The 23,745-nt window shown below is 50.7% G+C and overlaps 1 protein-coding gene across 2 annotated transcripts; it reads left to right on the plus strand.

Moving 5' to 3' along the window:
- Positions 1 to 7,103: 7,103 nt before the first annotated feature.
- On the plus strand, positions 7,104 to 20,120 carry CHIT1 (chitinase 1). Of its 2 annotated transcripts, none has more exons than XM_021686589.2 (11): positions 7,104 to 7,194; positions 8,213 to 8,242; positions 10,635 to 10,836; positions 11,417 to 11,473; positions 13,213 to 13,378; positions 13,612 to 13,736; positions 14,665 to 14,788; positions 16,914 to 17,099; positions 17,399 to 17,476; positions 18,972 to 19,098; positions 19,612 to 20,120. In XM_021686589.2, exons 1-11 carry the CDS (start codon positions 7,182 to 7,184, stop codon positions 19,854 to 19,856), a joined length of 1,353 nt encoding a protein of 450 aa, XP_021542264.1. In that variant the 5' UTR covers positions 7,104 to 7,181; the 3' UTR covers positions 19,857 to 20,120. The 2 variants fall into 2 exon arrangements, with proteins under 2 accessions (XP_021542264.1, XP_021542263.1); XM_021686588.2 differs by having other exon boundaries at positions 17,399 to 17,512; positions 19,612 to 20,118.
- Positions 20,121 to 23,745: the final 3,625 nt, after the last annotated feature.

Here is a 23,745-nt window from a genome sequence, read left to right on the forward strand (position 1 = left end):
TCCTTCTCTTTCAGGTCTGGTACCCACTGCATGCCAACTGCCTCAGGCTCAACCCTGTTATTGCTAAGAGAAGCAGCTTCTCCTGGGATGTGGTCCACCAGGATCCGAAAACAAGCTGACATTTGGATGGGCAACGCCACAGTCTGCATGACCAGAGTGGACTCAGTGTGTCCTTTGTCCCCAGAGGGTGCCCTGACTCCCAGACGTGAGTGTCAGCAAGAATGAAGGCCACATCAGCCAGCAGCCATGAACTTCACCCTTGTCCAGGACTCAGGCTCATCCAAAGGTACCCAGATAGGAAAGGGAAGAGCTCAGGAGTCTCCACTCCACTCTGGATCTTCTTTTATCCAGCTTTGGGTACCCACACTTTGGGGAGAACGACTTCTGCTAATACATTAAGAGGTTTTGATTTGTATATTTAGACCATATATGTATATTTGTATATTGAGGGGGAGGTTTGCATTTCTCACATCAAGCGGCTACTTCATGAGCACTTGACATTGAGTATTAAAGGATACTGAGAAATAACATTCAATAATTAGCTCACTCAACAGATATTTATTGAGGCCTCCTGTTCTATGTGCCAGCCCCTGGGGCTGTTGATGCAGAGTAGTGGACAAACAGACATGGTCCCTTCTCTTGGAGCCTCTGGCCTAGTGAGATACACACACACACATTAAATACACAAACTCACAAAATAAGCATATAATTGCAAATTAGGATAAGGGCTTGGAAAGGAAAGAGCATGCTGCTTCACAAGAGAGTATCAGGAATCAGGTAGTTAGGGGAGGCCTCTAGAACAGGTGACAGTTGAGACAACACCTGGAGGACAAGAAGAGTGAAGAAAGCACATTCCAGGCAGAGGGAACAGGATGTGCCAAGGCCCTGAGGGGGGAGAGAGCTGGTCATGTTTGTGTTCATGAAGTAGGACCAGAGCACTTGGGGTATAGTGATCAGTGTGAGGCTGAAAGCTGGGGCCGGATCATGCAGCGCCCTGGAGGCCATATTCTGTCTCTCAATTTCTTTCTTTCTCTCTCTCTCTCTCTTCCTTTTCCCTCCCTCCCTCCCTTCCTGCCTCCTTCCCTCCCTTCCTCCTTCCCTCCCTTCCTTCCTTCCTCTCTTTCTTTCTTTCTTTCTTTGTGAGATAGAGAGAGCACAAGCAGGGGAGGGGGGAGAGACAGAGAGAGAATCTTAAGCCAGCTCCACACTCAGCATGGAGCCCAATGACGTGAGGCTCCATCTCATGACCCTGAGATCATGATCGGAACCGAAATCAAGAGTCGGAGGCTTAACCGACTAAGCCACCCAGGGCTTTCTTTTTTTTTCTTTTTTCTTTCTTTTTTTTCAGTAGACAAGGATTGAGCACTTACTATGTGCTGGGATATGTTCTAGGCACTAGAGCTAAAGGAATAAACAGGACGAAGTCCCTCCTCTCGCAAAGCCTGCACTCTAGGGTTAGGAAGTAGACCGCACATGTGCATAGATAGATAGATGCTCCATGGGTAGAATCAGCTTGTGGAAGTGCTTGGGAGAATACAAATCAGCAGAACAGAACAGAATGACTTGAGAGGCAGGTACTACTTTATATGGATGTTTAGGAGAAGCCTCAATGGGGACAAGGAGGCGGCCCTGTGAAGATCACAGGGAAGAAGATTCCAGGCAGAAGGAATGGCAGGTGCAGAGGCCTTAATGAAAGAACAGACTTGGAATTTTCAAGAGACACAGTTAAGGAAGTTGTATTTTATTCTGAGTTCAGTGGCAACCCTGGAGGGGTCTTAGCAGGAGGGTGACAGGATGGGATTGCAGTTTCTCAAAGCCCTCCCTGGCTGCTGTGTGGAGACTGGAGGGCAGGGGACAAGAGAAGGAAGGAGGGGGGACAGTTATGAGGCTTCCAGTGGACAGGGTGAGAGCTGACGGGGCTTGGGGGTGGCGGAGGAGATGGAACAGGAGGGAGGACTCTTCGTAGCACCCGGTCATGTGAGGATGGGGGAAAAGGGGGGATCAGGGGTACTTCCTGGGTGCCTGGAGGAACCAGCTGGGTGGTGGGAAAGAACTGGCTGGAATGTGGGAAGAAGCAGTTAACGGACTTATGTGAAGGCTCCTCACATGCTCAGCACAGGGAGGTACAGAGCAGTGTCCAGGGGAGAGGCCCGGGCCCGCCTGGCTGGGGACGGTGCAGCGACCCAGATGGGATGCCAGCTGGCGGCAAGGGCAGAACAGCGTGATGCCACCCATTGTGATCGGGGTCTCATGATAAGATCCGGTTGGTGCTCGGTCCCTTATAAGCCCTTCCACACATTCTCTACTCGATTCACTTCACCAGGAAGATAGGTAGTGTTGTGTCCATTCTGCAGATGAAGAAACAGAGGCTTGGAGAGGTTGTAACTCACCCCGGCTCAGACAACCAGGATGTGTGTGAACCAGAGCAGGCTTCAGAATTTCTGTAGAAGAGTCTGCTCTGGGGTGGGGCGGGCTGGGGGTTTATCTTGAAGTTTTATTGTGTATCAAGCACATTGGCCTTACTTGAATTTGTTTTTTTTGGGGGGGGAGGTGTGGCTGAGAGAGGGTGAGAGAAGCCAATGGGGATGGAAGAAAGGGTATAAAGCCCCCTGATGTCATCTCTTGGGAGATCCACTGAGGCACACCCAGGGTGTCTTCCTGCTCTGGGTGGAAGGAATGGCTCCCAGATGGCAGGAGTTGGTGTGGACCAGCATGACTGGGGAGGAGGCAAGGCTTGACTCAGATGGATCCCTGTAAGATGTGAGGGGCCAGGAAGGCTGCCCCGGGAGGGAGAAGGCCAAGGAGCAGAGGCATGGCATGCTGTTGATTAGAGCTTGCTGAAAGTACCAGGGATCTTTCAGCTTAGACATGGGTCACCTGCACTGGAGGCCGAGACCTGTTTACTTGAGTTAGAAATTCACAGGTGGGTGTTCTGGGTTACTCCCTGGGCTTCACAGGACATGGGCCTGTCTTCTGCTTCCCAGGACTCGACCCCCCAAGCTGTAGCTTTCTATTCCTTGATATTTTGCAGTTTAGGTCAGGCCTATCAGGTCAGCCTCAAATGTACCCTACCTAGTCTGAGACACAATTGCGGAAGAAGTCCAGGTTGGTAAAGCAACGCAGCCCCCTCCTCCCCTGCTGGCATGTCTAGTGCCCTCCTCCTTAGGGCCCCTTAGCAGAGATCACCCCCAGCCTGCTTTCCTCAATCGGTGCTTCTCAACTGATGGGAGGCTGTCTTACTGTCCCTGCAGCATCATGGGCTGTTTTGTCTGAGATCTGCAGATCTCAGACGACCCATCACTGAATATCCGGTATGCTTGCCAAAACCATCCTGCCTTCCTTTGCCTGACACACTACTCGTTCTCGAAGCTCTGTTCAAACACCACTCCCCCGGCCTCCCCTCACCCTCTCTGGCTGGGTTCTGGCCACCCCCCTTTACTTCCAGGGCACCCCTTCATCTTACCCCTGTCCTCACTACTATATACGGTGTGTGTGTGGGGGGCCCAACCTTGATTCTTTCCAGTTTGGTAGACAATTAAGTCTTCGGCATTTATGAAACATCTTTTTCCCGCCCAGTTGAAACATTGCCTTTGTTGGACATATGTTTTCCATATATGCTCAGATCTACCTCTGTTTGTCTGCCCTGGTGCCAATTCCATGTTTTGATCCCAATGGATTTATAGTAAGTTTTGTATAGTATGTCCCTCATCATTACTATCTTTTTTTTTAACTTGAGGAGAATCGACATTTTTTAAAAGATTTTATTTATTTATTTGAGAGAGAGAGAAAGTGCATAAGTGGGAAGGAGCGGCTGAGGGAGAGAGAGAAGCAGACTCCCCACTGAGCTGGGAGCCCGATGCGGGGCTCGATCCCAGGACCCCGGGATCATGACCTGAGCCGAAGGCAGACGCTTTAACCGACTGAGCCACGCGGGCGCCCTAAGGAGAACTGATATATTTTTAATGATATAGTTTCCCTGTGCAGGCACATGTTTGGATCTTGTTTTTGTCCTGCAATAAGTTTTGTAGATTTTACTATCAAATTTATCGTTATTAAATTTAGTCCTAAGTGTTTTATAGCTTTTGACACTTTTGTAGATCACACATTTGCCCCCGTTTCTATTTCTAATTGGTTTCTGCTAATACAGAGAAAAGCTATTAATTCACCTTAAATCCAGCAAATTCTGTTTTATTCCTGGTCTATTTTTTTGAGAGTCTAGAAAACAGAAGGGTTTTGTAGATACCCAAACATATCTACAACTACTGGCAATTATATCATTCATATACTATATATATTTTCCCATTTTCTTAGTATAATAGCCAAAATTTTTTTTAAAGATTTATTTATTTTTATTTATTTGAGAGAGAGAGAGAGAGGGAACGGGAGGAAGGGCAGATGGAGAGGGAGAGAGAGAATCCAAAGCAGACTCCCCACTGAGTGTGGAGCCCGACATGGGGCTCGAACCCACGATCCTGAGATCATGACCTGAGCCGAAATCAAGAGTCAGACACTCAACTGACTGAGCCACCCAGGTGCCCCTATAATAGGCAAAATTTGTAAAACAACACTGAGCAACAGTGGTGGTAGCCTTCAAGCTTTCTTTATTACTTATTTTAATGGAAATGCCTTTAGCATTTCAAAGTTTATGACATGTCTTGTTGGTTTTTAGGAACTAGGGCACATAGTTGCATTTGCCAGTGTCCCCGCTGAAGGCAAGTCCCTCCCCCGCAGGGGTGCCGTGGGAGCTGGTGTGGAGGACATGCTGATCTTAGGGTCGAGAGCACAAGAGTCGGAGCCCCCAACCCTCACCAGATTCTTCCCAGAGGAACTTAGAGGAGCTTGTTTCATATAATAGGTTCCTACTGACTTGCCTTTGAAGAAATGGTCTGGAACAAAAAAGAAAACAATATAAGAAGAAGAAGAAGGAAGAGGAGAATCAGCTGCATTCACCAAGGTAACGATGCTAATGGTGGGCTACTGGGTATAGTGGAGACCCTACATGAGTTGGGCCAGATGGGTATTTGGAGCAACTCAGAATGCTGGGCCCCTGCTGTTCAGGGTCCTCCTGGGGACAGGAAGCTGAGTCACAGAAGCTCCAAGCTGACAGCTCAGTTGTGTTTGTGGGGGTGGCAGGCAAGTGAAGGAGGCCACCGGCCTCTCTGGAGAAGCAGTCTTCACTCATGCATTCACCCTCCCCTTCTCGCTCGCATCCCAGGAGCTGAGGCACCTCTGCAGATCTCAGGGGACCCTGAGCAGACTCCTTTGAAGGATCCCCAAGGGAAGGGAACAGAAATGACCAAAGAAGAGGCCAGGGCTGGGGCGCCTGGGTGGCTCAGTCATTAAGCGTCTGCCTTCGGCTCAGATCATGATCTCAGGGTCCTGGGATACAGCCCCACATCGGGCTCCCTGCTCCGCGGGAAGCCTGCTTCTCCCTCTCCTGCTCCCCCTGCTTGTGTTCCCTCTCTCACTGTGTGTCTCTCTCTGTCAAATAACTAAATAAAAATCTTAAAAAAAAAAAAAAAAGAGGCCATGGCTGCCTCAGGAAAAGCGAGGACACAGGGCCTGCCCATCTGGGTACCGAGGTCCCACCCTCTTAGGGACCTCACAGAGGTTACCAGGGCCCTGAGCTCTGACACACACAGGGCAGAACCAGGAGCTGCCAACATGTAGGGCCTTCCCAATAATCCTCTGAGGATTTTACTTCACAGATGAAGAAACTGGAGCTCAGAGAAGTTAAGGAACTGGCTCGAAGTTGTGCAGATAGTAAATGGCAGAGTCGGGATTAAAACTAGGCAACCTGACCCCAGAACCTGCTGCCACCAGACTTTCCCACTCAGCCATCCAGGCCACTGATATTAAGGTCAAGGATCAAAGATCTGATCACCTAAGAGCTGCCAAGTTTCGCCTGGGACCCTGGAGTTCATGCACTCACCAGACATTGTCTGCAGACAGAATCAGTAACAGGAACACAGTTAGGTCCTACAGTGGGTTGAACGGTACTCCTCCCCATGCCACCCCCCCAAAAAAAGAGCTCAGAATGTGACCTTATTTGGCATAAGGGTCTTTGCAGATGTAATTAAGGCAAGAATCTCAAGATGAGATCATCCTAGATTAGGGTGGGCCCCAAATCCAATGACATGTGTCTTAGTAAGAGGTACCAGAAGATCCACAGAGACACAGGGTAAAGGTCATGAGACAGAGGTCAAAGTGATGCCACCACCAGCCAAGGAATACCAGAAGCCATCAGAAGCTGGAAGGTGCAAGGAAAGATTCTTCCTTAGAAACGTCAGAGGACAGATGGCCCTGCCAACACCTTGGTTTCAGATATCCGGCCTCTGGAACTGAGAGAGAATGAATTTCTGTTGTTTTAAGCCTCCCAGATTTGTGGGAATATGTTACAACAGCTGTAGGAAATTAATATATATATAATTTATAGGAAACAAGGCATTCAAGGGGCACCTGGCTGGCTCAGTCAGTGGAGCATGTGACTCTTGATCTCGGGGTTGTGAGTTCAAGCCCACGTTGGGTATAGAGTTTACTTAAAAAAAATTAAAAAAAGACAAAGAAAACCAAAGCATTTAAAACTACTACTAAGCTCATAGTTGCCATTTGTCATTAGGTATTTTTCTCAATCAATGAATATAAAATATATTACTATCATGTAGAGGGTAATAAAATAGAACTTTCATAAAATACATATTATATTTGCAACCCCATCATCTTACAGAGAGGGCAAGTGAATTCCAGAGGAGGCAGTGGAGAAGCAAGCAAGCAAGCTGGTCAGGAGCCCAGTTTCCCTGACTTGTGAATCATTCCTCTTCCTCCCCAGCCCATTAAGTTATAGGTCACTCACAGTCTTCACCAACTCCCACCGAGGAAATGAGAACCATACTTGTCCAGCAGGATGCTTAGAAACACTTCCTGCTTCCCTCTCACTGCCTCCCAGTTTTGTGCCAAGGGCACAGTTTACACTCTGTGATTGTTTCAGAAAACCAAAGATTGCTAAAGGCCATTGTGTTAGGTTTGCCCAATCCATGCTATGTGACACCCTAGCCCTTCACGCCACACCCCAGTCCTTCTCTCCCCACTCCACCACCGCCTGATTTCAACAGTCCAGGCTACGGTGGATCAGGGCAGCCTAATAAAAGGAGAGCAGGTCTGGAGAGCTGGTGGCACAGTCCATGGCCTGGGCAGGTGAGTAGGCACCGTCCGGGAGAGTGGGCTGGGCCCGGGGAGCTGTGAGGAGGTGAGGATGTGGTTATTAGGGGGCTTCTTGGTGCTGTCTGCAAGGAAGCGGGAGAACTTCAGAGGGTGATTCCATTCCTGTGGGGTCCCCCTGGACTCTTTCAATCCAAGAGACTTCGTGCTGCAAGTAGAGGCTTTTCTCAACAGGCTGAAATGGACTTTTCCTCCTCCTGTCCTGCAAGCCCAGAGTCAGCAAACACCACTGCAGTGGGTGGTTTTATCTTTCCCATGTTCTTAGGTTTCTGCTTTTGGCCTTTTCCAAGGGATGCCCACTGCCAACGGATTCTTCCCTAATCCCATGCTGGTTGTCCTGCAAGACAGAGGGCAGCCTGGAGGCCATGACTTTGGGTGTCCTTGCAAGTGTTCAGACAGGTTCTATTAGGTGAGCAGGAAAATCCAAGGTCACCAGAACAGTGAAATAAATCTTTCTAAAGGAGTCCTGCTGGGCCCTAGGTCTCCAAGGATGCTGGTAACTCAACCGAGTTCTTGTGAGGTGCAGCGGGAAAGCAGCAGGCAGTAGGGAACTAGTGGGGTTGAACAGAGGTGCAGAGGGCTCACCGAGAGGTGGCATCTCTGACCTAGCCCTTCCACACTGGCTCTCACCAGCCCCAGGACAGGTTTTCTGCTTGTTCCAAAAGAAACGTTCTCTCCTCACGAGCTGGGGTTTTCCTAGAATCTTCCTAAATACTGATGCTCTAGGGAGGGGCAGCCTCTGTTCGCAGAAACTTCCATCAGCTCTGGGACTAGTCCAGGCCAGGGAGGGCCCCTGCTGTCTGGCTGGGGTGAAGGGATGGACACAGTGCCCTCCTGGGTCCCTTTTGGACAAAAGAAGTTTGATTTGGAGGAAACCAACCTGGGCCTACCCCTCTCTGACCATCTCTACCTCCCAGACTTCAAGAGGCAGATAGGGTCCAGGGAAAATACCAGTGACCTCTTAACCTCTGCCTTCTCTCTTGTGCTGCTTTAGGTTTGATAGTTCTGCTGACAATCCAATGGGGTAAGTGGAGCCTTTCTTTTTTGTTTTGTTGTTTTGTTTTGTGTTTGTTTGTTTGTTTGAAGTAGGCTCCACACCCAGTGTGGAGCCCAATGCGGGGCTTGAATTCATGACCCTGAGATCAAGACCTGAGCTGAAATCAGGAGTTGGATGCCCCCTTTTCTTGGAGGCGGGGAGGGTAAGTGGTACCTTCTTGAGGCCAGCCCTGGATCCCCTCAGCCCCTTCCCTGGGCTCTGCTGTCTTCCCCACTCACTCCCCAACCCCGACCCCGACCCCCAGCCCCACCCCCACATCAAGAGCTCTTGCCAGATTTCCTTGGGGCTTCTCCTCCAAAGCTCAGCCCCATGCAAGTGTCCTTGTGCCGCGAATAGCCCTGCCATTCCTTCGGGGAAAGTTCTTGCTGCCTTACCTACTAGCCCAACTGCATGTCCATGGGGCCAGCTTCACTGTCAAGCTCTCTCAGGTCTTTCCCGAGGTCACTTGCTCCAACCTCTGTGCTCTCACAGAGCTGAACACATTTCCCAGTATGTATGTCAGTGTTGCTGATTATTGGCATCGATGTCTCCCTGACCAGGCAGTGAGCTCCTGGAGGGAAGGAGCTCAAGTCTTACCCAGCTCCGCATCCCAGCCCCTTAGCTCCACCTAGACAACATACTCTGCTGGACTGATGGCATGTAGGGCTCAGGGGAGCCAGGAAGGGCTACTTCCCGTGTCAGACAGGAGAGAGATCTCTGGGGGATGCTCAGCAACTTGGATTCTGGGGTTCCCTTCCCACCCCACCCACTCCCTGTGTGTCAGGCTGGCTCCTCAGACCCTCATCTTGAGGCTGGGCTGTGACATTAGACAAATAGTTCTCCTCTTGGTCTCCCTGGAGGCAACAGCCTGAGGCCACAGAAATAATAAACATGGGGAAGAAAGGTTGAAGATTGCCCCAAAAGCCTAAGTCCAAGCTACTTCTGGGTTTATGGTATGGTATATATATTGGTATATATATGGTATATATATTAACAGAGTCTTGCGTGAATCAAGGGTTAATATATGTAAAGCACTTAGAACAGAGCTTGCTATCTGCTAGCAACGCTCTGAGTATTTAATATCTTAACTTTTTATCCATACGACAGTCCTTTGAGGTAGAAACGATGATCGTTCTCATGGTATGGAGCAAGAAGCTGAGTAACCTGGCTGGAAAATGGCAGAGTTGGGATTTCAACCCAGGCATTAAAATTCCAGAGACCCTGCTCTTAACCACCACATTTTATTGCCTCTCTAGTACAAAAATCCATGCACAATATTTGATATAACAGGGTATGATGTAAGAAGAGCCTCCAGGCTTCCTCCTAGATGGTCAGTCCTAGGATGTATTGTTCCCCGGGTTAACCCTTTGCTTTGAGGAGTTCACCAATCCTCCTCCTCCTGTATCACTGCAGGCTACATTCCCAGCCCCCACTGGCAAGTTCTACTCCTGAGTGGCCTCTGGTTAGAGCCAGTGACGACCCAAGGACTCCAGCTTCTCCTTCAGGAGCCATCGGTCTGCTCAGGGGAGTCTCAGACAGCCCCTCATGCTCTGGGTTTCCACACAGCCTCCAGTAGACACTTTGCACCCCCTTCCCTCTCCCCTGACCTCTCACTGGCCACATGGAAGGCAGAGGGGACTGCAGAGAGACCCTGTCAGGGCTAAAGGAAGTCCTCAGGTCTAGACACTGGCCATAGATGTGCTCCAGTACAAACCCACGATTCTGCCAAGTCCCTGGCATAAAATATTGGCTCGTGCAGACCACACCCTCATAGACCGCAAGTTCTGGAAGAAACCTCAGAGACCAAACCGTCATTTTCAGATGGGGACCCTGGGCCAGAGCTGAAGAAGCAATCGGCCCAAAGTGCATTTCTGACAGATACAGGAATAAAAATCAGCCTTCTCGCTGTCTGGTTACCTGGTCAACCTAGCATAACGCTGACCTCTGTGGGGGCCATCACTGCTAGATCAAACTTCTAGGAACAGACGCCCTGCCCCCCCAAAGTTCCCAAACTTTCTGGGGATTCCAGAAACAAGCTGCCTTTTCCTAGATAAAACAAGCTCTTCATTAGAACCTTATCAGCGATATTAACAAACATAGATTCTCTGCAAGAAATAAAACTTTTTTAAAGCAAGACTAAAACATAAACGCAGGCATGTAACTGAGGCCTCTTCTCTGCTACTTCATGTATTTGCATTTTAATGAAACTTCTGAAGTATTCCAAGCCGCATTTTGAAAGTTCTGCCTCCCTGGCTTCAGCAGGTCAAGAGTCATAGTTAACACTCTCTGGCATTATGTAGGTTCTGCCCCGGGGCGGAGGATGCCAGTCCTCAGCAGACCCTTATGACTGCCATTTCTTTTCTTTGTCCCCAATGGCCAGGCTCTGCCGCAAAGCTGGTCTGCTACTTCACCAACTGGGCCCAGTACAGACAGGGGGTCGCTTGCTTCTTGCCCAAGGATGTGGACCCAAACCTGTGCACCCACCTCGTCTATGCCTTTGCGGGCATGAAGAACCACCAGCTCAGCTCTACAGAGTGGAACGACGAGGCCTTGTACCAGGAGTTCAATGGCCTGAAGAAGATGTGAGCTGCTCTGGAGGGGGATGGGAGGTAGAGAAGGCAGGTACCTCTTCTCAGAGTCAGAAATCTTCCCCAGGGCTGCAATTCAGCTACAGACCTGCGGTGTGGCTTTGGGCACCGGTGGGCTTTCCTGTGCTTATATGGAAGATGTACGGGTAGAGAGGGACTCTTAAGGGCCCTTCCAGTTTAGGTCTAAGTGGGATCTGGGTTGGGAAACTGTTTCCCTCTGCTGGGTATGCATGCCCTTCTTCCTCCTAAAGTCTATCCATCCTTTAGCTCAGGTGTTATCGCCACATTGACAAAGCCACTCTGTGGATCTGCCCTTATCTCTGCTTCCTGAGTTCTTTGTCTGTATATATCCCCAGCCAGATGGGAGGCCCTTGAAGGCAGGAACATGCCTTTTCTTTCCCAATCTAGAGCTCCCCCATGCAGGCTCTGTGCATAGGGACTTACACAACCCCCACCCCATCAGCGCCCATCAGGGCACCCACCACCCCTTGCTTTCCCCATCAGTGAGGGGAGCCCCAGCAGCTGGCTAGGCATTCAGTTCTGTCAATTCCAGCATTTGTGTTGTCTTTCCTAGGAATCCCAAGCTGAAGACGCTGCTTGCCGTTGGGGGCTGGAACTTCGGCACCCGGAAGTGAGTTGGCCGTGGGCACTTGTATGGCAGAGCCACTGGGTGGAGACCCGACTTACTGGCAAGGGAGAGCCCTGGTCAGGGAACCAGGCCAGGCTGAAGTGTAGTCACGGTGAGGGAGTCGGGAGGGGAGCCTGGACTCTGGGGGCTGACCTTCCTCTTGGGCTCTTGGTACCTCATTCGGAGGGCTGTGGAGGGGGCTCAGCTCCAGACTGTTACACATCCAGTCTTGCCAGGAGCGCAGGAGAGATTTTGGCCTCTTTCCAGTTTTCAGTCTCTTCCTCCAAGAAATGGGTAGAGGGAGAGTCCCAGCTAATCCCAGACAACATGTAGTGTCTATATTTCTGGAGCTCTGAAACAGGATATCTTATCTGAGAATTTTTGTTCCACTTCTGAGAATGAGCTTGGCTGCCCAAAATATTGGCATTTCTGGGACATTTTTGAGGAATTATGGAGACAATGGAATGAGATATTTGAACCTAGACTTTTCCTAGAAAGTCCAGAATATAAGGTTCCCAAAGTTCTAAACTGCTCTTTCTAAAACTTTTTGGTTTTTTTTTTTTCAAGATTTTATTTATTTATTTGTCAGAGAGAGAGCACAAGCAGGGAGAGCGGCAGGCAGAGGGAGAAACAGGCTCCCTGCTGAACAAGGAGCCTGATGCGGGGCTCGACCAGGACCCCGGGATCATGACCTGAGCCGAAGGCAGACGCTTAACCGACTGAGCCACCCAGGCATCCCATTTCTAAAATTTTTTGGATCGTGAGCCCTTTTGAAAACCTGATGAAATTTATGACCCACCTTCCCCAAATACTCTTTATATGCAGATTTTTTTTAAAGATTTTTATTTATTTATTTGAGACAGAGAGAATGAGAGACAGAGAGCATGAGAGGGAGGAGGGTCAGAGGGAGAAGCAGACTCCCTGCCGAGCAGGGAGCCCGATGCGGGACTCGATCCCGGGACTCCAGGATCATGACCTGAGCCGAAGGCAGTCGCTTAACCAACTGAGCCACCCAGGCGCCCTATATGCAGATTTTTTATTGGAATACAGGGGTTCTTAGCCTGGGGATCCCAGCACGTAGACCCACTTAAGAACTGCTGCTATTAATTAAATTAATAAATCAATAGAAAACCAAGTAAAATAGGATCAGAAACCTTGAGACACTTCTTGGAGCGATCCTGGGAATCAGGAGGATGTGGGGAGGGGGTTCTTCGGGCAGCTCGGGATTTCGAGGAGCTCTGGACTAGTAATAGCACAAACATTTTACGAATGTGAGTTTGAAGAAAATGACTGTGTTAACCCACTAGGGAATGAGGGCAGCAGGCTCTCGGGTTACCCAGATCCTCACTAACCTTGCTGTACTTCTCTCTGTTCTTTTAGAAACTGATTCCTCTTCTTTTCTAAACCTCCACGCTGGGGTGACAGCCAGCTCTGATTCAGGGTAGGACAATTCCCTGAGCAGGGACATGGCAGTGGGTTGGTGGAGGGAATTCGGGGAGGCAGAGCTCCAGGCAAGTCAACGTGCCCTGGGGACAGGGCACACTTCTGGGTTGTCTCTTTCCGAGGCCAAGCTGGTAATTCCACGGCAAATATCTCAGCAGCCTCTGAAGCAGCCCTCCCAGCATCCTCCCGGCCCGAACGGCCGGCCACCTATATCCTGAGGAGTTTCTCGCTTGCGTCTGAGGGAGAGAGTGGCCCCCTGTCAGCAAGGCAGGCCCACACTGTCCTTCATCACCCCACAGGTTCACAGATATGGTGGCGACAGCCAACAACCGTCAGACCTTTGTCGACTCAGCCATTAAGTTTCTGCGCAATCATGGTTTTGATGGCCTTGACCTTGACTGGGAGTACCCAGGAAGCCGGGGGAGCCCTCCTTCAGACAAGCAGCGCTTCACAGCCCTGGTGCAGGTATGGCTGGGCGGGGAAGAGAGTCACCCCACTGGCCAGGGGGGGCCCGGACCGGTGGCCTCACAGGACATGTGGCTGCTGCTCTGTCCCCGGGGCCCACTCCTTCGTGTGTTAGCATAGCACAGACCAGCCCTGTGGTCGGTTTTCAGACTCCTGAGAGTGAGCATCTGCTTGGAGTCCCCAGGGGCCTGTCTGGTCCCTGTCTCTGTGCTCACTCTGAGCTGCCCTTGCAGGACCTGGCCGTCGCCTTCCAGCAGGAAGCCCAGACTTCGGGGAAGGAACGCCTCCTTCTGAGTGCAGCCGTCCCGGCCGGGAGAAAGGACATAGATGCTGGATATGAGGTGGACAAAATTGCTCAGTGAGTCTCAGGCAGACGGTAAGGAAGCTGTGCTCTCCGAGGTGGGAGAGGCCACTGCAGCCTGAGCTGCCACAGGAGTAAAGCAGGTGCTCACCTGTGACGTGTCATTTTGGAAAATACCGGCCATCCAGCAGCTGACCCAGGAAGGGTCTGCTCACTGTGTCAGCTACTCCGGTGTTCCAGATAGTCTCTTTTGGAATCCTTGCCCTTTCCCTTGGGAACTCAGTTTTTTGTTTTTGTTTTTGTTTTTTTTTAAGATTTTATTTATTTATTCATGAGAGACAGAGAGAGAGAGAGAGAGAGAGAGAAGCAGGCTCCCAAGGAGCAGGGAGCCCGATGCGGGACTCGATCCCAGGACCCTGGGATCATGACCTGAGCCGAAGGCAGACGCTTAACCATCTGAGCCACCCAGGCGCCCGGGAACTCAGTTTTAACATCAAGCACCCTGGGAGGGCAAGAGTGAAGGCAGGAGGACGAGTCGTCTGGATTCTGGCACCCCAAAGTGTTGAGTGTGCACCTGCGTGCTTGTTAGAGATGCAGGATCTCAGGCCCTACCGCAGGCCTCCTAAATGAGAGCCTGTATTTGAATGAGGTTCCCAGGTGATTCATGTGCACACGAAAGTTTGAGCAACACTGAGCCAGAGTTGCCTCCAAAATGGTAAGGGCATGAGGTGTCCTGAGGTTGCTGTGGGAAGGATGCCAAAGACGGGAGCCGCCAACCCCGCAGTCGGAATGACAATGACCTCAATATTGGGGACTTGTGGGGGGAACTAGGGAGTGCTGTTTGATCACCTCTTACAGACCAGGGGTGAGCCTGCACCCCTGCCTCTTACCATGAGGGCCTGTCCTCGGCCCCACAGTGAGGGCAGGAAGGAGCAAGGAGGGGCTGCTCACTAGCCCCTCACCCCTCTCTCCACGCCTCTTGCAGGAGCCTGGACTTCATTAGCCTCATGGCCTACGACTTCCATGGCTCTTATGAGAAGATCACAGGACATAACAGCCCCCTCTACAAGATGCAGGGGGAGAGCGGGGCAGCAGCCAAATTGAACGTGGTGAGTGGCTGCAGGGGTGAGGCAGGACTCCCCATCCACAAGCCCTGTCAGGTGGCCATTTTTTTAAAGATGTTATTTATTTATTTGAGAGAGAGCAAGAGCCGGGGAGGGGGGGCAGAGGGAGAGGGAGAAGCAGACTCCCCGCTGAGCTGGGAGCCTGATCCCAGGACCCTGGGATCATGACCTGAGCCGAAAGGCAGACACTTAACCAACTGAGCCACCCAGGCGCCCCCAGTTGGCCTCTTTTGAGCCTTGAGGCCCTAATGGAAAGGAAAAGCAGGATAACCAAGCAGGGCACAGAGTAGCCAGGACTTTCTGTTTCTTTGCTTGTTTCTTTTCTTCTCCTGTGCCGGTGCTGAGGGGAAACCTTACTTCTGTGTAGCATCCTGGCTGATATTAGACACAACAAACCAATTTAACGACATCAAACAAAGCAGTGACTCATTGGGAGACTGTCTTTGAGCTTGAATGTCCAGCGAAAATAGCTTCTTGCTTCCTTCATACCCCCCACCCCATTTCCTTCAAGATAATGGGTAAACTTTCCCTCCTGGTCACTCTGATTGACCTTCTGAAGGTGCTTTCAGAGGTGGAAGCTTTCCCAAGCTGATAACACATCAGGAGATGTCCCTCGGGGCAGGGCCCCCTCCACCCTGATCCCAGTCCCTGCAAAGGGCTGGTGTGGTTTCAGGCTGGGGTGAGTGGAGGTTTCCTGCGCGGCTCACCCTGGTGCAGCAGCCCAGAGGGTTTTTATAAGCCCACTCTGCATTTTAAAAATTAAGAACAACCTTATTATTTCTTTTAAAAAAGTAAACAAACAAACAAAAAAAACCTTAAATAAAAATGCTTTTTAACTTTGAGGAGCCTGAATCTTAGTGTATCAGCTTGGGTAGAACATCTTAGACTTCTGGGGCTCTTTCACAAATAAGGGACACATCTTTGGGCACTTGAGTCAGGCATCCGTAGTTCACACTGAGCCGAGCCCCTGCACCCCCATCTGGAAAACTGTGGGTCCTGGGGAAGCCAGCCCAGCCCAGCCAGGAAATACCCAGAGACGTTCAGCTGAGAGGCGAGGGCCCTAAAGCCCACCAGCACTGTGTTCTCCAGGCTGTGTGCCCTGGATCCAATGGGGAAGGGAGACCTTTCTCCTCTTACGAAGAGGCCTTCTACTCTCTGCACTCTGTGCCCAGGACTGCTTCTGGCCAGAAGGTGACTTGTCCAAACTTGTACAAAGTGCTATAGAGCTCAGCAGGGGTCCCTGCCCTCTGCCTTCGGAAAGGTCCAGTCTGATCAGAGATAAATCATGTAGACCAGCAAAAAGAAATAAATATGGATATATTAGGTGAAAAGTGTTCCTTACTTAAGTGCTAAGAGGGTATGGAGTAACAGGAGGACTTAGATTTGAACAGAAAGCTTCCTGGGGGAACCCCGTAATCCTGGCTTGAGGGAGGAGTCGTCATTATTTATTTATTCCACATCCTTAGATTGGGTACCTCCGCATGTCACAGGCTGGGATGTCACGTCAAGTCATACGTGAGGGGGAGGGCCCTGGTCAGGGACACATGAGGACACCATGTACTCATTTGTTCTCTCTGTCTGAGCATCTAAGTGTCGAGCATTGTTCTAGGCACAAGGAACACAGAGATAAATGAAGCAGACCGCAAAGAGCACAGCGTGATCACAGCAATTCGTTACTGCGTTTTGCTGGACCTTATACCTGTGTCATAGCTTGTAATTCTTGCAATTTTAGTTGTTTCTATGTTACAGACAGGAAGCCCAAGGCTCAGCAAGGTTAAGTAGTAAGTTGCTGAGACAGGCAGGGATCTCGGCTGCTTTGTTCCCTGACGCATCCCAAGCATCTAGCCAGGCGCACAATGGGCCATGAATAAATATTGGCTCCGTGAATGGTTGTCTGACTCCAAAGCTCATGCTCTTGGCTAGAGTGCCATGCAGCTTCTCTTTCTCTGGGGTCAAGGATATAAGACAGGACCTAAAGAAGACAGGCCAGGGTTGGAACACTACTAAGGTTGGAACACTGTGAAGCTTCTCTGAGGCCCCCAGCTTTGGAAGACCAGAACCAGGCCAGAGGTAAGGTGAATTAACCCCGCCCCTCCTTGCCCCTCACCAGGACTCTGCTGTGCAGCTGTGGCTGCAGAGGGGGACCCCTGCCAACAAACTGATCCTTGGCATGCCCACCTACGGACGATCCTTCACCCTGGCCTCCCCATCAGACACTGGAGTAGGGGCCCCAGCCACGGGGCCTGGAACCCCTGGCCCCTTTACCAACCAGGGAGGGCTGCTGGCTTACTACGAGGTAGGAGAACCCACAGCCACCCCTAATATGGGGTGGGGTGGGGTGTGCTGCTTCTCCCATAGTTTCTGAATGAGGATGTCAGGCATAGCAAATTCTGGCCTGGTGAATTCCATCCATATCTGTCATCTTGGATTATCGTTAAGCCCCAGTGCCTCATTGAATCCAGGGTTCTAGGTCACTCAATCTAGAACCTCCCGGGTCCTGCAGACTCCCTCAGACAGGAGTTTTCCACTCTCTAGTCTCCTCTTGGCAAGGGGGCACAAGTGCCTCCTCCCCAGCTCTGCCCTCTGCTCCTACAGGTCTGCTCCTGGAAGGGGGCCATTGAGCACAGAATCAAGGACCAGAAGGTACCCTATGCCTTCCAAGGCAACCAGTGGGTAGGTTTCGATGATGTGGAGAGCTTCAAAACCAAGGTGAGGCCCAGCCCTACTGGGAGGGGGGTGGTCCTGGGTAGGCCGGAGCCTGTCAATAGCACTGAATGATAACATTCAGAACCTCTTCAAAGAGGAGTCTCCTTTAAAATATCTCAACATGTACAGATCTTCTTGTGATAGTATTTTGTATTTTTACCACCTATTGCTTAAGAAAAGACACGATCACAAAAAGTTGCTCTACACTGAGTACCACTCTTGGAAGAATTTGTATTTTATTACATACTTGTATTTGTATTTAACAAAATGCAGATTCTACAGACATATGAAGAGGAGAAATACAGTGAGGTGTATCCTTTTATTCAGCTCATTGACAATATTTGGTGCATGTTCAAACTATAGACCTTTTGATTTACTTATATGACCACCCCGCCATCAACTCTTGCCCAATATTGGTGGTTCAAAACGAGTGCATTTATGTCTTTCTTTTTCTTTTACATTTTTAAATTCAAATTCAATTAATTAACATATAATGTGTTATTGGTTTCAGAGGCACAGGTCTGTGATTCATCAGTCTTATGTAATACCCAGTGCTCATTACATCACATGCCCTCCCAATGTCTATCACCCAGTTATCCCGTCCCTCCACCCCCTCTCCTGCATTTATGTATTTCCATGCCTCTGTCCCCCATGAGACTGTGACCTCCTGCAGAGGCACCCACACCTGTTCATCTGGACAAGTCACATCCCTTCTGATGCAGGGCAGACAATGGCAGGTCTTCCTGGAGGGGTAGATCAAGGGCTCTGGGAGAATTGAGCAGGGAGGGTGATCCTGGCTGGAGGAGACAGACAGGACAAGGGGTCATGGTGGAAAGGTCTTTGAGAAAGTCTGAAAGCAGAGAAGGTGGGCGGGCCCCAGACCGGCCCTCTCTTCCAACACCCTGCCTCATGCCAGGGCCCCCTGGCAGGCTTAGGGGACAGGGAAACCCCCTTAAGGGAACACACAACCCTTTCCTGGGGACAACTTGGGGATCTAGTGGAGAAGAGAAGGCCCTCGAGGGAGGAGAAAGACCTAAAGACAGGAAATTGTTCAGATCTCTGGGGAAGCTTCGTCATCCCTGTGGTAACTGGATTCATCACAACCAGCAGGCAGTGCCCCCAAACACAGCAGCTCAGCCCAGGAAAGACAGAGATGTTAAAGCTTCGAACCTAAGGAAGTTCACACGCATCCACTCCTCACACCTCCACCCTCATGCCCACCCCAGGCCATGCTCATGTTGAGGCGAGAGGATTCTAGAATGACTTATGCCTGGTAGGGATCAGGACTCGGTTACCTGGGCTTCTAGCCCAAGGCTGTGTCCAGGAGCCTGGACCACTCATGGCCTGGGGGTGCTGGAAACAAGAGCCCTGTCTCTGATGAAGAAGCCAGAGGATGGGCTCTGGGGCGGGCCTGGCCGGCCTGCCCCAGACTCCTCCACCTGAGGTCTCGCTCCCCGCACAGGCCAGCTACCTGAAGCAGAAGGGCCTGGGCGGGGCCATGGTCTGGGCGCTGGACATGGACGACTTCGCTGGCTTCTTCTGTAACCAGGGCCTCTACCCCCTCATCAAGGCACTACAGCGAGAGCTGAGTGAGTAAGCAGTCCGGGACCAGAGGCAGAATTCGGGGCTAGGGTACCAACACTCCCGCCCTGAGCTGCAGGTCCCGGCTCCTTCTGAGGAAATAACCTTGTCCCAGTACTGCGATTTCCCAAATTTCATACACCCCTGAGGGCTAAGGAAACTGTTGAAACCATTCTCTTTCCAGGCTCTTCTTCCCCTTTCTGACTGTGGCAATGCCTGTCGGGGGTGTCGGTAACCGGGGCTTCTCTCTGGGGGCCCTCAGCCTGGGAACCACAGCTTGCTCCTCTCTTCAGAGGGAAAGCTTGCACTCAGCCCGCAGTGCAAGACCCCCGGGGGCCCTCGCCAGTGTACGGCTGGTCTGTGCAGACAGTGGATGGCCATCGACTGCCTCTTACCTGTGTGGCCCCCGTGTGGCCCATCGAGCTGTGCCGCAGCCGTGGGCATAGCGTTGTCGGGCTGTTCTCTGCCTGTGGGTGGGGATCCCTTGGAGGAGACTTGCTGAATCTTCCCTCTTTCCCCAGGTCTTCCCTATATGCCTTTAGGCACGCCAGAACCGGAAGTCCCCACACCACGCCGGCCTTCTGAACCTGAGCGTGGCCCCAGCCTTGAACAGGACACCTTCTGCCAAGGCAAAGCCAACGGGCTCTACCCTAACCCTCGGGACCAGAGCAGCTACTACAGCTGTGTAGGGGGGAGGCTGTTCCAGCAGAGCTGCCCTCGGAGCCTGGTGTTCAGCTCCTCCTGCAAATGCTGCACGTGGAGTTGAGCGCCTGAGGCCTCTGGAGCCCCAGCCACCAGGCCACTGGGGTCACTCCACGGCCTGCCTCCCCAGCTCTCCCCAGGGGCTGCAATCCTGCGGACCTCTCCGGTCTTTCCATAGCCAAGCGCTCTGCTCTCAGCCGTGGTTCCTTTTGTTCTGGCCCTCCTGGGATGCCTCTTTTACTTGCAAAATAAATCTGTGGTTTACACCCCACTGCCCCTGGGTGTGGTGACTTACAGCGCCTCTCTAAGCACACTGTTAGTTCAAAACTGGGGAGGTGGGGAAGCCAAGAGGAGAGGGTAGCATAAGACATGCAGAGGTCTGAGCCTGGTGAGAAGGTGGCCCATTCTGGGCGTGACAGGCCTTGCGTCACGTCTCACCACCTTCCAGCCAGCAGTTTTCAGGGCCCAGGTGACCTCACCGGAGAGCTTTTCCCACTCACCTCCCCTCAGGTGTCATTCCCAAAATTCACACTAGATGGCAGCAGAGAAGAGCTTTTTCTTGGCTCAGCAAGAAAATGGGAATCCAGACCCCAGGTAGGTACTGAGTTGAGGGCTTACTTTGAGATAAATCCTGTTTCAGGCCCCTCCCTTGCCTTATGTCACCTACTTCTCCTATTTGCCTGATGAGGCAGGGACGATATTATCCTCATTTTACAGGAATTTAAACCGAAGACAGATTCTCACCCAGTTCTGAGTGCAGAACTGAGGCCTACAGAGGCCAAGATGGGCCAGAAGAGCACACACATGCAGCCACTTGGATACCTGAGCCATCCCAATGGTCCTTGCAGCTTTGGGTCGAAGCTTGATCATTCCGGTTGAAGAAAATCTGCACGTCACCTGATGGCCCATCTGGCCTTGCACTCACCCGAGCTGGGTTTGGGGGCGGGGGGCACTCAGGCAGGCAGCTGGAGATGGGGACGGGTGGGAGAGAGGACTTGACCTGACCCTTCACCTGAGTACAGCCAGTACCAGATCCCCAGAAAAATGACTTCCCCACTTCTACACCCTGCCTGTCCTCAGGCCTTCACAAATCTGTTCTTCAGCCCAGGGCACAGTTCTGCTCTTGCACACATTCCCTTCCTTTGAGGTCTCAACTCCAAGGAAATATGCCACATCCGTGCTTGACAGGAGCCTCCTAAGTGCTCAGAATGGGGTCCTGGGTGGCAGTTTCCTTTTGGGGAGTGCAGAACTGACTTCTGGCTCCACCACCTACTGGTTGTGTGACTTTAGGCAGAGAAACAGAACCTTATCAACTCATCTGTCAGGTGGAGATAACCCCTCCTCTTCCTGATCAGCACTCATGCCTTCCCTTCCTCCTCCCTTCTCTGTTCTTTCTTTACCTTTTGGGGGCCGGATAAGTCAATAATTTAGCAGAGAGGGGTGCCTGGGTGGCTCAGTCGATTAAGCATCCGGCTCCTGATTTCAGCTCAGGTCATGATCTCAGGGTCCTGAGATCAAGCCCCGTAACGGGCTCCGCGCTCAGCAGGGAATCTGCTTCTCTCCCTTTGCCCCTCCCCCCTCTCTCTAATAAATAAATACATCTTTTAAAAAAAGAATTTATCAGAGTCTCCTTTTGGCAGAATGAGCTCTTGCATGGGTGTCTAAAGCCCAAGTCCACCTACATACACAGTATTACATTGGTGCTAGCTTCATTCTCAGGACAGTATTAACCACGGCCTCTCTCTGGTCTGCTCCAACCCATGGTCCTCATGTCAGCTGAGGCCAGCGCCACCTGTCACTGGTCTTCTCACTGGTCTCCCTGCTTCCCGTCCCTCCCCTGTCCTGGCCAACCTCCACACAGCCACCAGCTCAATCTTTCTAAATTTCGGATCAAATTCTAACATTCCCTGTGCTTAGTAACTACCAACCACTTCTGCTGGCCAGAGAACTGAGTCTCCATTATGAACACAGAGTCAAAACCCTTTATCAGGCCCCTGGTCTCCTGGTCTCATTTCCTTTCATCCCACCCCAGTTTGGTGGTCAGATCCCCAGATGCCAGCATTTAACCTCAGCCATGCCAACTTCTCACAAGAAACCCCCAGATGTCTGTCATCACCCCATGAGGCTTGATCTCCAGCCCCAAAGCAAATACTACTTAAAACAAAATTTTTTAAAAATTTTATTTATTTATTTAAGAGGGGAGGATGGACAGAGGGAGAGGGAGAGAGAGAATCTCAAGCAGACTCTTCGCTGAGCAAGGAGCCCAATGTGGGGCTCGATCGCACGACCCAGAGATCATGACCCGAGCCGAAATCAGGAGTCGGTCACTCAACCGACTGAGCCACCCAGGCGCCCCAGCAAATACTACTTTTTAAACTAAACTTTTTCCCTTTACCCAACAGCCTGCCCCACCAGCCCCCCAACACTTACTTATAGACTAGGTGATGCACCCCTGTGTGGAGCAGGCCTTTGAGTCAAGTGCAAATGCCGCTTGGATTATTGGTGGGATCAGCTTTGAGCAATATCATTTGAAAGGAATTTTTGTATCCCTCATGTGACTTAACCCATGAATGTCTGGCCACTCTACCTAACAGGGATGACCACTCAGCCCTACAAAGGACAGGTCCCTCTGGCCTTCTCTCTGAGCACATTCATAGCATTTACCACCATGACTAATACACCTGCCAGAACCCCAGGCAAATACTTAACCCTCATCCCTTCTCCCAACCGGGACCCAGCTCTCTTGGTGGGCCCACAGCCCCCTACCCCCACCTGCACCCACTTCCAAACGTGCCACACCCTACCTAAGCAGTGAGAGCTGAAACTCTATTGTTTTTATTTTGTTTTAATTATGAAATCTACCATGTAGACAGAAGAGTGTTTAAAATATGTATGTTCCGGGGCACCTGGGTGGCTCAGTCGTTAAGTGTCTGCCTTCGGCTCAGGTCGTGATCCCAGAGTCCTAGGATCGAGCCCCGCATCGGGCTCTCTGCTCCGCGGGAAGGCTGCTTCTCCCTCTCCCACTCCCCCTGCTTGTGTTCCCTCTCTCGCTGTGTGTCTCTCTCTGTCAAATAAATAAATAAAATCTTTAAAAAAATAAAAAAATAAAATACGTATGTTCCATATTTCCCATAAATCCATCACCCAAGTAAGGAAACACAACATTACCAGTACTTTCCAAGCTCCTGATGCGCCCCTCCCTAATCCTATACACCTCTAGCTAGATTTTGGTTATTTAGTCCCTCATTTTCTTATTTACCGACTGTGTGCATATTCCTAAACAAGATATTGTTTAGTCTAGACTGTCTTTGACCTATGTAGAAACATACTATGTGGTGTTTGTTGTGGCTCAATTTTATCTTCACTTAGCTGGAACCCACTCCTTTTCACTGCTGTATAGTATTCCACTGTGTGTCTAAACCATGACTTATACGTTCTGCTGTCAATAGGCATTGGTGTTGCTTCCAGTTTGAGGCTCATGTGGACAACATTGCTATGAACACTTCTGAGCATGTCAGTTGGTACATATGTGTAGAATTTGGGGCACATGCAAGGTCAGCTTTATTAGGTGCGGGCAGATGTTTTCCCAAAGTGTATGTACAACTCCTCCTTACCATTGCAGAGTTCCTAGTGCACCCCATCCTCACCATTCCTACCCCCTACTCTATGCCATTCTGAGAGGTGCTAAATGGCATCTCACTTCGGTTTAAGATCCCGTTGCCTTACTTACTTATTATTTCAGTAACTTTCTATGTCTGCAAGCTATTTGTGTTTGTTCTTTTGTGAATAATCTGTTGTGTCACTTGCCCATGTTCGTGTTGTCTCTTTCTTGTTGAAATGTAGGGATTCTATACATATTCTGAACCCAGGTCCTTGATAGTTACAGGTTTTGCTGTATCTTTTCCCAGTTTGAGGTTTGGCTTTTCATTCTTTGAGTATTGCTTAATGTAGTT

The sequence above is a fragment of the Neomonachus schauinslandi genome, chromosome 6 (genome assembly GCF_002201575.2).
Source record: "Neomonachus schauinslandi chromosome 6, ASM220157v2, whole genome shotgun sequence".
Taxonomy (NCBI): domain Eukaryota; kingdom Metazoa; phylum Chordata; class Mammalia; order Carnivora; family Phocidae; genus Neomonachus; species Neomonachus schauinslandi.

Excerpts from the sequence above, each read along its gene's own strand:
- CHIT1 (XM_021686588.2), top strand. Across the intron at positions 17,100-17,398 it reads GGCTGCTGGCTTACTACGAG|GTCTGCTCCTGGAAGGGGGC; the intron begins GTAGGAGAACCC and ends CTGCTCCTACAG. Across the intron at positions 19,099-19,611 it reads GGCACTACAGCGAGAGCTGA|GTCTTCCCTATATGCCTTTA; the intron begins GTGAGTAAGCAG and ends CTCTTTCCCCAG.